The sequence below is a fragment of the Delphinapterus leucas genome, chromosome X, assembly GCF_059928025.1.
Source record: "Delphinapterus leucas isolate spDelLeu-1000000601 "Yukka" chromosome X, BTC_Dleu_Yukka2, whole genome shotgun sequence".
NCBI classification, from domain to species: Eukaryota; Metazoa; Chordata; class Mammalia; order Artiodactyla; family Monodontidae; genus Delphinapterus; species Delphinapterus leucas.
In genome coordinates this window covers 40,153,592-40,169,098 of record NC_143150.1, presented here as the reverse complement: position 1 = coordinate 40,169,098, position 15,507 = coordinate 40,153,592, and the positions used below count along the sequence as shown (strand labels likewise).

Genomic DNA, 15,507 nt, shown 5'->3' with positions numbered 1-15,507 from the left:
TTTTCCAACCAGAATGGTATGAAACTAGAAATCAATCACAAGAAAAAAACAGGAAAAATTACAAAAAATGTGGAGATTAAACAACATGCTACTGAACAACCAATGGGTAATTGAAGAAATCAAAGGATACATTTAAAAAATATCTGGAGACAAATGAAAATGAAAATACAACATACCCAAATCTATGAGAATGCAGCAAAAGTAGGGCTAAGAGGGAAGTGATAGCAATGCAGGCCTACCTCAAGCAACAATAAAAATCCCAAATAGATAATATAACTTTATAGCTAAAGGAACTAGAAGAGGAAGAACAAAAGAAGCCCAAAATTAGTAGAAGAAAGGAAATAATAAAGATCAGTGTGGAAATAAATGAAATAGAGACTTAAAAAATCAGAAAAGATCAATGAAACTAAGCACTGGTTCTTTGAAAAGATTAACAAAACCGGCAAACCTTTAGCTAGACTAACCAAGAAAAAAAAGAGAGGACTCTAATACAATCAGGAAAGAAAGAGAAGTTACAGTTGATACCACAGAAATACAAAACATCATAAGAGACTACTATGAACAATTATATGCCAACATATTGGATAGCCTAGAAAAAATGGATAAATTCCTAGAAAAATACAGTCTTTGAAGACTGAATCATGAAGAAATAGAAAATCTGAATAGACTGATTACTAGTAAGGAGATTGAAACAGTAATCAGAAAGCTTCCAACAAACAAAAACCCAGGACCAGATGGCTTCACTGATGACTTCTATAAAACACTCAAAGAATGTTTTCATTCATTCTTTCTCAAACTCTTCTAAAAGACTGAAGGGGAGAGAAACCTTCTAAACACATTTCACAAAGCCAGCACTACCCTGATACCAAAACCAGACAAGGACACCACAAAAAAAGAAAATTAAAGGCTGACATCACTGATAAACATACATGCAAAAATCCTCAACAAAATATTAGCAAACCAAATCCAACAGTGCTTTAAAAGGATCATACACAACAATCATGTGGGATTTATTCCAGGGATGCAAGGATGGTTCAACATCTGTGAATCAATCAACACGATACATCACATTAACAAAATGAAGCATAAAAATCATATGATCATCTCAATAGATGCAGAAAAAGCATCTGACAAAATTAAACATCCATTTATGATAAAAACTCTCAACAAAGTGGTGGGTATAGATGGACTGTAACTCAACATAATAAACACCATATATAATGAACCCGCAGCTAATATCATACTCAATGGTGCAAAGCTGGAAGCTTTTCCTCTAAGGTCAGAAACAAGACAAGGATGCCCACTCTTACTACTTTTATTCAACATAGTATTGGAAGTTTTAGCCAGAGCAACTAGGTAATAAAAAGAAATAAAAGGCATCCAAATTGGGAAGGAAAAAATAAAGCTGTCACTATTTGCAGATGACATAATACTATACAGAGAGAACCCTAAAGACTCCACCAAAACACTGTTTGAACTAATCAATGAATTCGGTAAAGTCACAGGATACAAAATCAATATACAAAAATTTGTGGCATTTCTATATACTAATAATGAACTATCAGAAAGAAAACAACCCTATTTACAATTGCTTCAAAAAGAATAAAATAACCTAGGAAAAAACTAAACCAAGGAGGTGAAAGTCCTATACACTGAAAAGTATAAGACACTGATGAAAGAAGTTGAAGAAGTCACAAATAAAGGGAAAAGATATTCCATGATCACAAACTGAAAGACTTAATATTGTTAAAATGTCCAGACTAGCCAAAGCAACCTACAGATTCAATGATATCACTTTCAAAATTCTAATGCCATGTTTCACAGAACTAGAACAAAAAAGTTCTAAAAATTTATATGGAATCACAAAATAACCCGAATAGCCAAAACAGTCTTGAGAAAGAAGAATGAAACTGGAGCTATCATGCTCCCTGATTTCAAACTAACCTACAAAACTACAGTAATCAACACAGTATAGTATTGGCACAAAAACAGAGACAAAGACCAATGGAACAGAAGTGAAAGGTCAGAAATGGACCCACAGATGTGTGGACAACTAATCTGCAACAAAGGATCAAGGAACATGCACTGGAGAAAGGATAGTCTCTTCCATAAATGGTGTTGGGAAAACAGGACAGTCACATGCAAAAGAATTAAACTGAACCACTATCTTACATCATACACAAAAATTAACTCAAAATGGATTAAAGACTTGAATGTAAGACCTGAAACCATAAAAATCCTAGAAGAAAACACAGGTGGTAACTCATTGACATTGGTCTTAGTAATGTTTTTGTGGATCTGACTCCAAAGACAAAGGAAACAAGCAAAAATAAACAAGGGACTACATAAACTAAAAAGCTTCTGCACAGTGATGCAAACCATCATCAAAACAAAAATGCAACCTAATGAATGGGAGTAGATATTTGCAAATCACATATGCAATAAGGAGTTAATATCCAAAAAGAATTCATGTAACTCAACAACAACAAAACAAACAATCCAATTAAAAAATGGGCAGAGGATCTAAGCAGACATTTTTCCAAAGACATACAAATGGCCAACAGGCACATTAAAAGATGTTCAACATCACTAATTATTTGGGAAATCCAAATCAAAACCGAAATGTGATATCACCTCACACCTGTTAGAATGGCTATTATTGAAAAGACAAGAAATAACAAATGTTGGAGAGGATGTGGAGAAAAGGGAACCTTCATATACTGTTTGTGGGACTGTAAATTGGTGCAGCCACTATGGAAAACTGTATGGAGGATCCTCAAATACTTATGAATAGAACTACCATATGACATAGCTATTCCACTTCTGAGTGTTTATCTGAAGAACATGAAAACAGTAATTCAAAAAGATAACTGCACCCCTATGTTCATTGAAGCATTATTTACAATAGCCAAGATATGGTAACAATCTAATTGTCCATCAATGGATGAATGGATAAAGCAGATGTGGTATATACCCACAATGGAATATTAGCCAGCTACAAAAAAGAATGAAATCCTGCCACTTGTGACAACACAGGTGGATCTTGAAGGTCTTATGCCAAGTGAAGTAAGTTAGATGGAGAAACACAAATACTGTATGATTTCATTCATATGTGGAATCTAAAAAAAACACACACACACAAATGAACAAACAAAATAAAACAAAAACAAACTCATAGATACAGAGATCAGATTAGTGGTTACCAGGGGGGAAAGGGGTTGGAGGGGTGAGTGAAACAGGTGAAGGAGGTCAACTGTATGGTGATGGATGATAATTACACTTGTGGTGGTGATCACTTTGTAGTATATACAGATATCAAATTATAATGCTGTACACCTGAAATACATTTTTTAAAAAGAGAAGAGTGTTTCAAGAAAGAGGAAGTGGTAAACTGCATTGAATGCAGCTGAACGTTTGAGATGAGGACAGAGAAGTTACCATTGATTTTGCAAGATGGATGGGAGAGGTGTTACCAAAGACGTAGTAAAGAACAGTGTCTTATTGAAACAGATTTAGGAGAAAAAGGAAGTGGAGACCATGACTATAGAGAACTTCAAGAAATTGTGCTGAGTGGAATAGAGAAATGGAGCTATAGTTTGGGAATGTGAAGTATTGTAAGTTTTTTTTTTAATAAATGGGACATACGATAACATATTTATATGCTGATGGGAATAATAGATTGGTGACACAGACAGTATAATTACTTGTGTTAAGCCTTGAGAAATCAGGGGACTGGAATCCAAAGTATAAATAAAGGGGATGGCCTTTGATAGGAGCAGGGGTACTTCACTCTAATGATAATCTTACATTTATTGAGCTCTTAGTATGTACCAGATACTATTCAAAACCTTACAGGTATTCATTTAATCCTCAAAACAACCCTATGTTGTTATATACTATTACTACCCTCATTAATTTTAAAAATGAAAAAACTAGGGCATAGCAAGTTTAAATAACTTAAAGTCACACAGCTAGTAAGTTATAGTCAGTATTTGAACATGGCATTAGATCCCACACTCTTAACCACAACGGAAGAAGCTAGAATGTAGGCACAAATGTAAGTAGACAGTAGATTTGGTGATAAAAAGATGAAGTCCTCATGTGATTGCTTTTATTATCTCAATGAAATATGAAGCAGAGACTTCCCTGATGGTCCAGTGGTTAAGACTCCACGCTCCCAATGCAGGGGGCCTGGGTTTGATCCCTGGTCAGGGAACTAGATCCCGCATGCCGCAACTAAGAGCCCACATGCCACAACTAAAGATCCCGTATGCCGCAACTAAGATCTGGCACAGCCAAATAAATAATTTAAAAAAATATATGAAGCAAAGGTCCATATCAATATGCATAGATCAGTCTCTTTCCTTTTAATGCCAACATGATATTTTATCATATGGTTGTGCTACAATTTGATTACTTAACTAATAAGTCCCCTATTGAGGAACTTCTAAGTTGTTTCAAGGTTTTTCTTATTACAATACTGCAAACAATATTCTTGTGCATATATATATATATTTGAGCATATTTATAAGTATTTCTGTATAATGGACTTCTAGAAGTAGATTTTCTAGATCTTCAAAATTCAAATTTTAAAAGATACTGACATATTAACGCATGTATGTGGAACCTAGAATAATGGTACAGATGAACCGGTTTACAGGGCAGAAGTTGAGACACAGATGTAGAGAACAAGCGTATGGACACCAAGGGGGGAAAACCATGGTGGGGTGGGGATGGTGGTGTGCTGAATTGGGTGATTGGGATTGACATGTATACACTGATGTGTATAAAATTGATGACTGATAAGAACCTGCAGTATAAAAAAACAAACAAAAAAAACCCCAACTAATACTAAACTGTCTTCGGGTTATTTGTATGGAAATATGTTAATATAAATGTTTCAGAAATTACATGAAATTCCTAAAAATCTTATATGTTCTGGTATAATGTTATGTCATAATTCTAGTTATTACTTTAAAATGTATATTAGAAATAACTAAATTTCCTTGTCAATTGCATTATTATGAACTTTCATCAAATCTTTAACCATAGTCATTTTTAAGTCTTTGGTCATTTACAGACAGTTCTGGGTGTACTTTGATGCTTTTGCAAAAATGTTCCTATAAAAGGGTTTCATCTTCAAGGAATTCATGGAAAAGACTCTGACAGGTACAGGTTTCTGGTAACTGACTATACTGCTGAACTGAATGAATAAGCATTTTCAGAACTCTAGTGGAAAACTGATGAATTCATAAAAGGGCTAACAAAAGATCAAGATGAAAAAAATTAATTACATGGGACTGAGTGAACTGATGAGGATGATTATAATTTTTGTGACTTTCTGTTTGAATAAAAAAAATCCCACAAGGATTCAGAGGCAAGAAATATACAAATCAATTTTCACTGCAAAGTGAAGGAGCTGTTACAGTGGAGGATTACTGGACTGAATGTCAATATTATGACATAGTATGAGTGTGTTTCGTGTTTGGTTATTGCAATCATTGCTTTTGTTGTGGTCATCCATTTACAATGCTTGGTGTCAGTTTATTTATCTCTTGTAAAAATAAAATACAGTGTGTGTGTGTGTGTGTGTGTGAAAAAAAATCGGGGGTTGCCTACATTTAGTGCTAAAAGCTTTCCTTTTTCCTGTATTCTGGTTTTTTTTTTTTTTCTGGGTAGACAAACTATTCTTCATTTACACTAAAACTTTCTTATGAAAGATTATTTCTTTGCTGAAATTGTTTAGTTTAGAGGCCATGTAGACTTATTTTGTTTATACATCCATGCTTTGTGAATAAATCTGCCATGTTTTATTACCTAAAAAAAAGATACTGCCAAATTGTCCTCCTATAAGGGTTATACTTATTTATATACTCTCATACAATGTGTATGAGAGTGTCTATTTTCCATACCCTTGGAAACATTTGATGTTATCAATCTTTGTAATATTAACCTTCGGACAGGTTATACAAACATGACACCTAGTGCCCAGATCTTGGTTTCTAAATACTTTTTTTTCCAATAAACGGAACTAGGGCACCATGTAGAAATGGCTGATTCTATCACTGGGGTAGGGAATACATAAGATGAGCCTGGAACATCTTGTAGTGCCAGAAAATAAGGAAGTAATCAAAAAATGGGGACATGTCAAAATGACACAGAAGCTCCCAATGGTCAAAGCTGGAACAATAAAACAATGATAGTATTAGGTTATAAGTCATAGAATAAAATAAACATCCATTAGTCTATGCTGTTATAAGTCAATGTGTAAATAAATGGGAGAGAAGGGACATCTTCCTCAGAGAATTTCAATGAATACATATAGATAAAATGGAAGAAACAGAAAATCACCATTACGTAAACACCACAGCAGTAATTGTCACCATAAGAACCACTAATGAATGCTAAATTTGGTGGGCAAAAGTATGATGAGAAACAGAATATTTGAATGGTCTCAATGTATCTTCCTACAAGATATTCATTAATTATAAAGAGGAAAATAGTAACTTTATAGTGAAGCATAGCAGACAGTATCTTAACCAAATGATCAAAGTTAACATCACCAGTATTAAGACATGTCAGCATCAGGTATCTCCTGATATGATGCACTAAAAAAGACAATACCATTTCGGTGGTATTCTCACCAACAATGCATAACCTCAATCTAATCATGAGAAGATGTCAGACAAACCCCAGTTAGGGGCATTCTATAAAATAACTGACCAGTGAGAACTGTCACAATTAGGGACAGATTAAGGATATATGATAATAAAATGCAATGTGGAATCCTGGATCATAAAAGGACATTAGTGGGACAAACAGAAAAAATCAAATAAGGTCTTCACACTAGTTCATACTACTGCATCAGTATTATTTTCCGGGACTTCCCTGGTGCTGCAGTGGTTAAGAATCCGCCTGCCAATGCAGGGGACACGGGTTCGAGCCCTGGTCCGGGAAGATCTCACATGCTGCAGAGCAACTAAGTCCATGTGCCACAACTACTGAGCCTGCGTTCTAGAGCCTGTGCGCCACAACTACTGAGCCCATGTGCCACAACTACTGAAGCCTGTGCACCCTAGAGTCCGTGAGCCACAACTACTGAGCCCGTGTGCCACAACTACTGAAGCCCGTGTGCTCTAGGGTCCACCTGCCACAACTACTGAGCCCGTGTGCTGCAACTACTGAAGCCCACACGCCTACAGCCCGTGCCCTGCAACAAGAGAAGCTACCATAATGAGAAGCCTGTGCACTGCGACGAAGAGTAGCCCCTGCTCGCTGCAACCAGAGAAAGTCCTTGTGCGGCAACAAAGACCCAACACAGCCAAAAAAAAAAAAAATTATTTTCCTAGTTTTGATAACTGTAATATAGTTATGTAAGATGTTAACATTGGGGAAGCTAGGTGAAGGATATATAGGAACTTTTTTACTATTTTTGTGACTTTTCTATAAATCTAAAAAGGTTTTTTAAAAAAGATGCAGCAAAAAAAGAGAGCTAATTTTCCTAATTTGTATTACTACTCTGAACATTTTTCTTAGTTTATCAGGCATTTATATTTCAGTTTCTCTATAAATTTTTATTTACCCACTTTTTAGTAGGATTCTTGACTTTTGTATATTAAGAAAACTATATGCATTCTATGTTAAGGAAATTAGCTCCTGTGTGTGGCAAATTATTTTCCAGTTTGTCTTTTGATTTTTTTTATGGTGGGTTAGTGTGTATATGTGTATATAGATTTTTTAAACTGATGATTTCTGCTGACCTGTGGACAGAAAATAAGGAATAGTAGCCAAGTGACTTTAAGTCTTCAATAGTGATCAAAAGACCACAGAATAGGAACAATACTTTATGGAAATGACTTTGAGAAACTTTTTCTTTCTTCCATTATAAGTTACATTTATTTAAACATTTACATACAGTAAAATTCGTCCTTTTTGGTGTACAATTCTAGTAGTTTTGACAAATGCATACACTCATGTAATTATAATCAAGATACAGATAATTTCCATTATAAAACAAATTCCTATGCTACCTTTTTGTAATCAGTCTCTCATTTTTAACCCGTCACCCACTGATTTGTTCTGTTCCCATAGTTTCATCCTTTCCAGAATGTTATATAAATGGAATCTATCAGTAAGTAGCCTTTTGAGTTTGGCCTCTTTTACTTAGCAAAATGCATTTGAGATTCATCCAAGTTGTTGCATGTATCATAGTTCATAATAGTTTTTATTGCTGAGTAGTATTCCATTGTATGGATATATCACAGTTTATCTATGCACCAGTTGAGGGACATCCTCCATTTTTATTTTCCTCTATTGTTAATGGTCTGCAGGTCTAGTAAAGGGCAGAGGTGAGATTTTATACCCAACAGGAAGAAGTTTCTTCTGAAAAGTCCAGCTTAGAAGTATGCTCCTGGGTAACATGTGCAAGAGGTTATACCAGTATAACTTACTTCTTGTCCTTTAAACTATATTTAAAATTGGAGTTAATCCTAAGTGAGCAGTATATCAAAGGAATAGATGTTTGTCCTGAGTATAGTTAGATGATATCCTCAGAGCAGGCCTGACAAATATTCTGGAAGCCAAGTCACTGGTAGAATATTAAAATTTTCTTTATTTAAAAAAATACTGAAAAAAGTAAAAATCAGCCCAAATCACACTTGAAAAATTTTATAAAGCAAGTCCCCTTTCAGCCTATCCAATCCCACCTCTAAAAGGTTTACAGTTTGGTATGTGTATTTCCCAGCTTTTTCCTAAGTTTATTCAGAAATATCTATATATACGTATACCATACATACACAAATGCTTTTGTTTATAAAAAAGTATTATATATATATACATATATATATGTGTGTGTGTACATATATGTATATACACACACATATATATATAACTTTTTAACTTATTACAAAATCCTGGACATCATACAGGTCAGAATGCATTAATAGATATATCCCATTATTTTAATGCCTGTATAGTATTCCACTAAATGGATGTGCCATAATTTATCCATTCTCATACTGATGGACATTTAGGTTATAACCAGTATTTGTATGTGTGTGTGACTTTATTAAAATATAATTCAGGTAAGATAAAATTCACCCATTTAAAGTGTACAATTCATGATTTGTAGTATATTCAGAGTTGTACAATCATCACAATTTTAGAACATTTTCATCAAGTTCTAAAGAAACTCCATACACTTCAGCTATTACCTGAAGCCCTAAGCAACCACTAATCTACTTTCTGTCTCTGTATATTTAGAATCATATAATATATGGCCTTTTGGAGTGGCTTCTTTCATTTAGCATGTTTTCAGGGTTCTTCCATGTTGTAGCATATATCAGAAGTGTTCCCTCCTCTTCTACTTTTTGGAAGAGTTTGTGAAGAACTTGTATTAATTCTTCTTTAATGTTTGTGAGAATTAATCTAAGAATCCATTTGAGCCTATGCTTTTCTTTATGGGTATTTTAAAAAATTACTAATTAACCACTTTACTTGTTACAGGTTATCTTCAGATTTTCTTTGTCCCCCCCCCAACAATTGGTTTCAGTAGTTTGTGTATTTTTAGGAATTTTTGTATTTCAAGTAAGTTACCTAATTTATCGGCATAAAATTGTTCATGGTGTTCCTTCATAATTTTTGTTTTAAATTTTTATAAGGTTGGTAGCAATGTTCCCGCCTTCATTTCTGATCCTAGTAATTTGAGTCTCCTTTATTTCCTGGTCAACCTACTGAAAGGTTTATCACTTTTGTTGGTCTTTATACAGAACCAACTTTTGGCTTTGTTGACTTTTTATTCTCTCTATATTCATCTATCTCTTATTTCCTTCCTTCTGCTTTTTCTAGTTTCCTTCTCTTTTTCCAGTGTCTTAAGGTGTAAAGTGAGGTTACTGATATGTTATCTTTCTTCTTTTAAATTATAGGCATTTGTACTTAGACATTTCTCTCTAAGCACTGCTTTAGGTGTATCCCAGAAGTTTTGGCATTTTGTGTGTTCCTTTTCACTCATCTCAAATTAATCTTGTAATTCCTTCTTTAACCCATTGGTCATTTAAAAGTGTGTCTAATTCATATTTGTGTTTCCCAACTTTCTGTTACTGATTTCTAACTTCATTCCATGTGGTCAGAGAACATACTTTGCATGGTTTTAATCCACTTTAATTTATTGCGGTTTGTTTTATGGTATGTGATATGGTCTATCCTGGAGATGTTTCATGTGCACTTGAGAAGAATGTGTATTCTGCTCTTGTTAGGTGAAGTGTTCCATAAGTCTCTTTAAGGTCTAGTTGATTTATAGCATTGTTCAAGTCTTCTATTCCCTTGTTCATCTTCTGTCTAGATCTTATTGAAAATGGGGTACTTAATTCCCCAACTCTTATTGTATACTTTTATGTTTCTCCATTCATTTCAGGTTTTTTTTTTTTTTGCTGTACGTGGGCCCCTCACTGCTGTGGCCTCTCCCGTTTTGGAGCACAGGCTCTGGACGCACAGGCTCAGCGGCCATGGCTCACGGGCCCAGCTGCTCCGTGGCATGTGGGATCCTTCTGGACTGGGGCACGAACCCGTGTCCCCTGCATCGGCAGGCGGACTCTCAACCACTGCGCCACCAGGGAAGCCACATTTCAGTTTTTGATTCATGTATTTTGGTACTCTGTTGTTAGGTTAATATGTGTTTCTAATTGTTATATCTTTCTGATGGATTGACTTTTATCAATATAAGATGTCACTCTTTATCTATAGTGACATTTTTTGTTTTAAAGTCCATTTTAAATAGACTTTATATAATAGTATAGCCACTCCAGCTTTCTTATAGTTGCCATTTGCCTGATATTTCTCTCTATGCTTTAACCTTCAGTCTGTATCCTTGAATCTAAAGTGTGAATCCAATAAAAAGCATAGAGGTAAGTCTTGGTTTTTTTTCCAGTTTGATGATCTCTGCCTTTTGATTGGATTGTTTAATCCATTCATATTTATTATTAACATAGGTGGACTTACGACTGCCATTTTACTGTTTCTTTTCTATATGTCTCAAGCTTCTGTTTCTCCATTCTTTTTTGTTTGTTTGTTTGTTTTTTGTGGTACGTGGGCCTCTCACTGTTGTGGCCTCTCCTGCTGTGGAGCACAGGCTCCGGACGCGCAGGCTCAGCGGCCATGGCTCATGGGCCCAGCCGCTCCGTGGCATGTGGGATCTTCCCAGACCGGGGCACGAACCCGTGTCCCCTGCATTGGCAGGCAGACTCTCAACCACTGCACCACCAGGGAAGCCCTCCATTCCTCTTTTTGCTTTCTTTTGCTTTGAATGTTTTCTAATAAAACATTTAAACGTCTTTAATATTTTCACTATATATTTTTAGTTATTTCTTTAGTGGTTGCTCTAGGGTTTACCATACACATCTTAACTTAATTGGCTTCAGCTAAATACTAACTAAATTCCAATGAGATATAAAAACCTTATTGCTATATAAACCTATTCCTTTTCTCACTTTTTGTGGTATTATTGTTATTATTATTTCTATATTACAAACCCAACAATACATCATTATAATTATTACTTAATATAATTTTATGTCTTTTAAAGAAGCTGAGAGAAGAAAGAACAAGTATATATTTACAACTTTTTAATATTAACCTTATTTCCCATTTCTTATTTTCTTCATTTGTTCCTATGGATTTGAGTTACCATTTTAGAGTCATTTCTTTAATCCAATACAGCTTTGTTTCCACCCACTTCCTTTGTCTTGTTATTGGTAAATATATTACAGTTTTATATGTTATAGATCCAACAATGCAACTATATACATATTGTCTTATAAAATAGCTTTTTAAATCAATTAAGAAAGGAAAAATGTATTTTGACTGTCTTTTATAATTACATAATTACCTTTACCCATGCTAATTTTTTGGATATGTAGATTCAAATTACCGTCTGAGGTCACTTGCTTTCCACCTGAAGAACTTCCTTTAATATTTCCTGTAAGTCAGGCCTGACAGCAACATAGTCTCTCAGTTTTTGACTATGTGGGAATGTCTTTATTTCATCTTCATTTTTGAAAAACAGCTTTATTGAATATAGGATTCTATATTGACAGTCTTTTTCTTTCAGCACTTTGAATATGTTTTCCCACTGCCACCTCCATTGTTTCTGATGAGAAGTCATCTATTACTCTTATTGAGGTTCCCTTGTAAGTGGCTTCAGTTGTCTCATGTTGCTTTCAAAAGTTTCTCTTTATCTTTGGGTTTTAGCATTCTTATTATGGTATGTTTGTTGATTTCTTCTTATTTATCCTAATTGGGGTTCATTGAGATTTCTCAGATGTGTAGATAATGTTTCTCATCAAATTTGGGATTTTACAGCCATTATTTATTGGAATATTTTTTCTGCTCCTTTCTTTCTCTGATATTCCAAGTATGTTGGAGTGCTTAATGGTTCTTTACCCCATTAAATTTTCATTATTTTTTCTTTCTGATCTTCAACCTGGATACAGTTATCCCATTAAACATCACAACCCAATGAGGTAAGTAGTAGTATTATCGTCATTTTTATAGATGAGAAAACTGAGGCTCAGATTAAGTGACTTGCCAAGGTCACAGAGTGGTAAGTATGGCTGTGAAGTTCAAACAGGTCTGACTCCAAAGTTTGTACTACTTCCTCTATATCATATCATCTTTCTATTCTCCAGCAACTACAAACAAACAACTGGGGGATTTGGGGTAGGTTGCCTCTCTTCTAGAGAGCTCTTTATTTCTACCCCTCTTTAGTATTCTTTGCTAGTATGTTCCTCTTCTAAAATTAATATATCTAATCCCTAACATGTAATAGATAATGATTCAATGTTTATTGCTTTTAATTCAATCATTACTCAATGGTAGCTAGCTTAAATGACTATGAGAACATTGTTTTGATCTAAATTCTTTCATTAGAAAAAATATAAAGCTATTTGAAGACAGTGATAACTTAATAGGGAAATGTCCATTAAATATGTTGACTAACTTATGAAAACTACCTACTGTTACTGCTGATAGGTCTCATTCAAGAGCATTTGCTGATGTTTAGGCCTGGAGTCTTGGTCATTTATTTACTAGGAAAATAAATTTAGGGACAAATGGGCTCTAGAAATAAATATTTCAACACTTAATTAGTTTTTTAGTTTTGTATATATAGGAGCCAGTCTTGAAAGAATGTTATCTCTAGGGACAAATATTTAAGACCTCATATAAATTATAATGATTAAAAAAAAACCCTTGGAAGTAATCCACTGTAATTTATCCTGAGAAAATGATACTCTTTATTCCCTATCCTCCATACTCATTATATTGTCTATCCCAGAGAGTGTTTGATTATAGAAAATGTTTTCTACCAATTCTTTCCAAAAGCTGAAAGGGATTTTAATTGTTTTCTCTCCCTCAGTTAGCTTCTCTTCTTCAATTCCAAATAAATTGCTATCTATATACAAATCCTAGATCTTAGATTCTGATGCAAGAAAGACCTCCTGGGACTCACAATCTTTATGTCTTCTAGCTGCCACTGATTTCTGTAGTATTATCTGTAGTAGATGATATTAGAGAAGCAGCCTGGAGATCTGACTGCTGCTTTTTGTTCTTTCCAAATTCTATCACCAATATTTTCCCACGTAGTTTATATCCATTTACTAGACGCAATGCTTGCCATGCTATTTCTGTATCTAAAAGAGAAAGAAAAAACATCAGTTTATATGTGGCTTAATCGATTTTATTCCAAGTCTAGTTTATGTTGTTTTTGCCTTGGAGTTCAGTGTAGGCTATAAGGCCACGTAATTATTTTATTTTATTGGGTTTTCTACAATCTCAAATTTGTAATAACTCAGCAAGATTAAACTAAGGGCTAAGAATAACAACAATAAAACCTTAAAATGGATGTTTGAGAGCTTCTCCTAATTCAATGATATAGGTAAAGAAACAAGGATACAGACAGTGTGTTAAAGAGGGTTAAGCTATAACTAATAATACACAAACCTCTATCTTAGATAACAGATTATAGGTACTGTAAGAATGAAATCATTTTCAAAATGGGGAAGACAAATAAAAGTTGTTATCATGGTATTGAGGACATTTTGCTACTTTTTCCTTTTGATCAGAGAGTGGTTGCAGGAGCCCTCATTAGGATAAGTAAGTTTAAGAGTGCTTGCAGGCATATGGAAGCTTGAGGTGTAAGAGTATATAGCATACAGCAGGAGGATTTGATTTATGGGTCTCACAGCCTGGATGTGGGAAATTAGGAAGGAATGGAATTACTGCCTAGAGTCTGTGAAATCATAAGTGGACAAGCAATGTTTTTAGATTGAACCAATTTATGTCTCATATATGTATGCACTACAAATTTTCAAATGCATGTATAATTACTAAAATGGCTATTTATTTAGAAGTACTTAGTGTATAAAGCCTTTTTATTACATATCTTTTCAATTAATAGATCACATTAGGTGGGGGTGCATGAAGTAATTTTATAAGTTTAAAAAGGGTTCTCACACTTGAAAAGACTAAAAATCACTAGCGTTGAGGATCCACAAACCTTCAATGAGATAGGAAAGATGGTACAATGCTGTATGAAAAGAATGCAGGGGAGTTTGGCACTGCTCATGTGTAAAAGCACTTCCCGTTAAATAGATTACTAGGCTGTATACAAATGATGATACTTTAGGGATAATAAAAGGCACAGCTCCTACCCAGCCTCCACCAAAAAAAGAAAGTCTGGTCTGTCATAGGAACTGAAATTCCTATACAGGTATAACTTTTTAACTGCACTTTGCTTTATTATGCTTTGCAGATATTGCAGTTTTTTCCCTCAAATTTAAGGTTTCTAGCAACCTTGCACTGTCAAGATGATGGCTAGCATTTTTTACCAAGAAAGTATTTTTAAGTTAAGGTATGTACATTGTTTTTTTAGACAAAATGCTACTGCACACTTAATAGACTACAGTATAGTACAAACATAACTTTTACATGTGCTAGGAAACCAAAATATTCATGTGGCTTGCTTCACTGGGATATTCACTTTATTGCAGTGGTCTGGAACCGAATCTGTAATATCTCTGAGATATACCTGTATTATTTCTCCCTTTGGCTTAGGATACTGAAATCATGTATTAAGATGCAAACAACAGTTAAAAGAATATATCACCTACTAGTTAATTATGAATTACTAATGAATTAGCATAATATAGCATAATAGCATAATATCTTGCAGTCTCTTAGTCCTAAAGGAATAGGACATAATGCAAGTACGAGTGTTCTGATCAGAATACCAATATATTAATAATTAACATAATTATAACTTGGACTAGAAATACTATTTTCAGCAAAGGGAAAGTAAATTTTGATGGCGTGAGTAGGAAGTGCCAAAACTGAGGAAAAGTGAGGACAAAGGTGTAAAGTGGTCATGCACTGTCAAAGGAGGAGAGGAAGCACAGAAGGGAAAGTAGAGAAAAATTAAAAACATGTTTTCCTTAGTTCTCTTCCCTTCCTCCCATG

General features: G+C 34.4%; 1 protein-coding gene across 3 annotated transcripts in view; it reads right to left on the bottom strand.

Moving 5' to 3' along the window:
- Nucleotides 1-2,505: 2,505 nt before the first annotated feature.
- RBM41 (RNA binding motif protein 41) overlaps nt 2,506-15,507 on the bottom strand; it is a 76,369-nt gene continuing 63,367 nt past the window's right edge. For all 3 annotated transcript variants that reach the window (XM_022556682.2, XM_022556683.2, XM_022556680.2), the window contains one exon: nt 2,506-13,682. In XM_022556682.2, the coding sequence (XP_022412390.1) occupies nt 13,516-13,682 (167 nt within the window). In that variant the 3' untranslated portion in view covers nt 2,506-13,515. The remainder of the gene's footprint in view (nt 13,683-15,507) is intronic.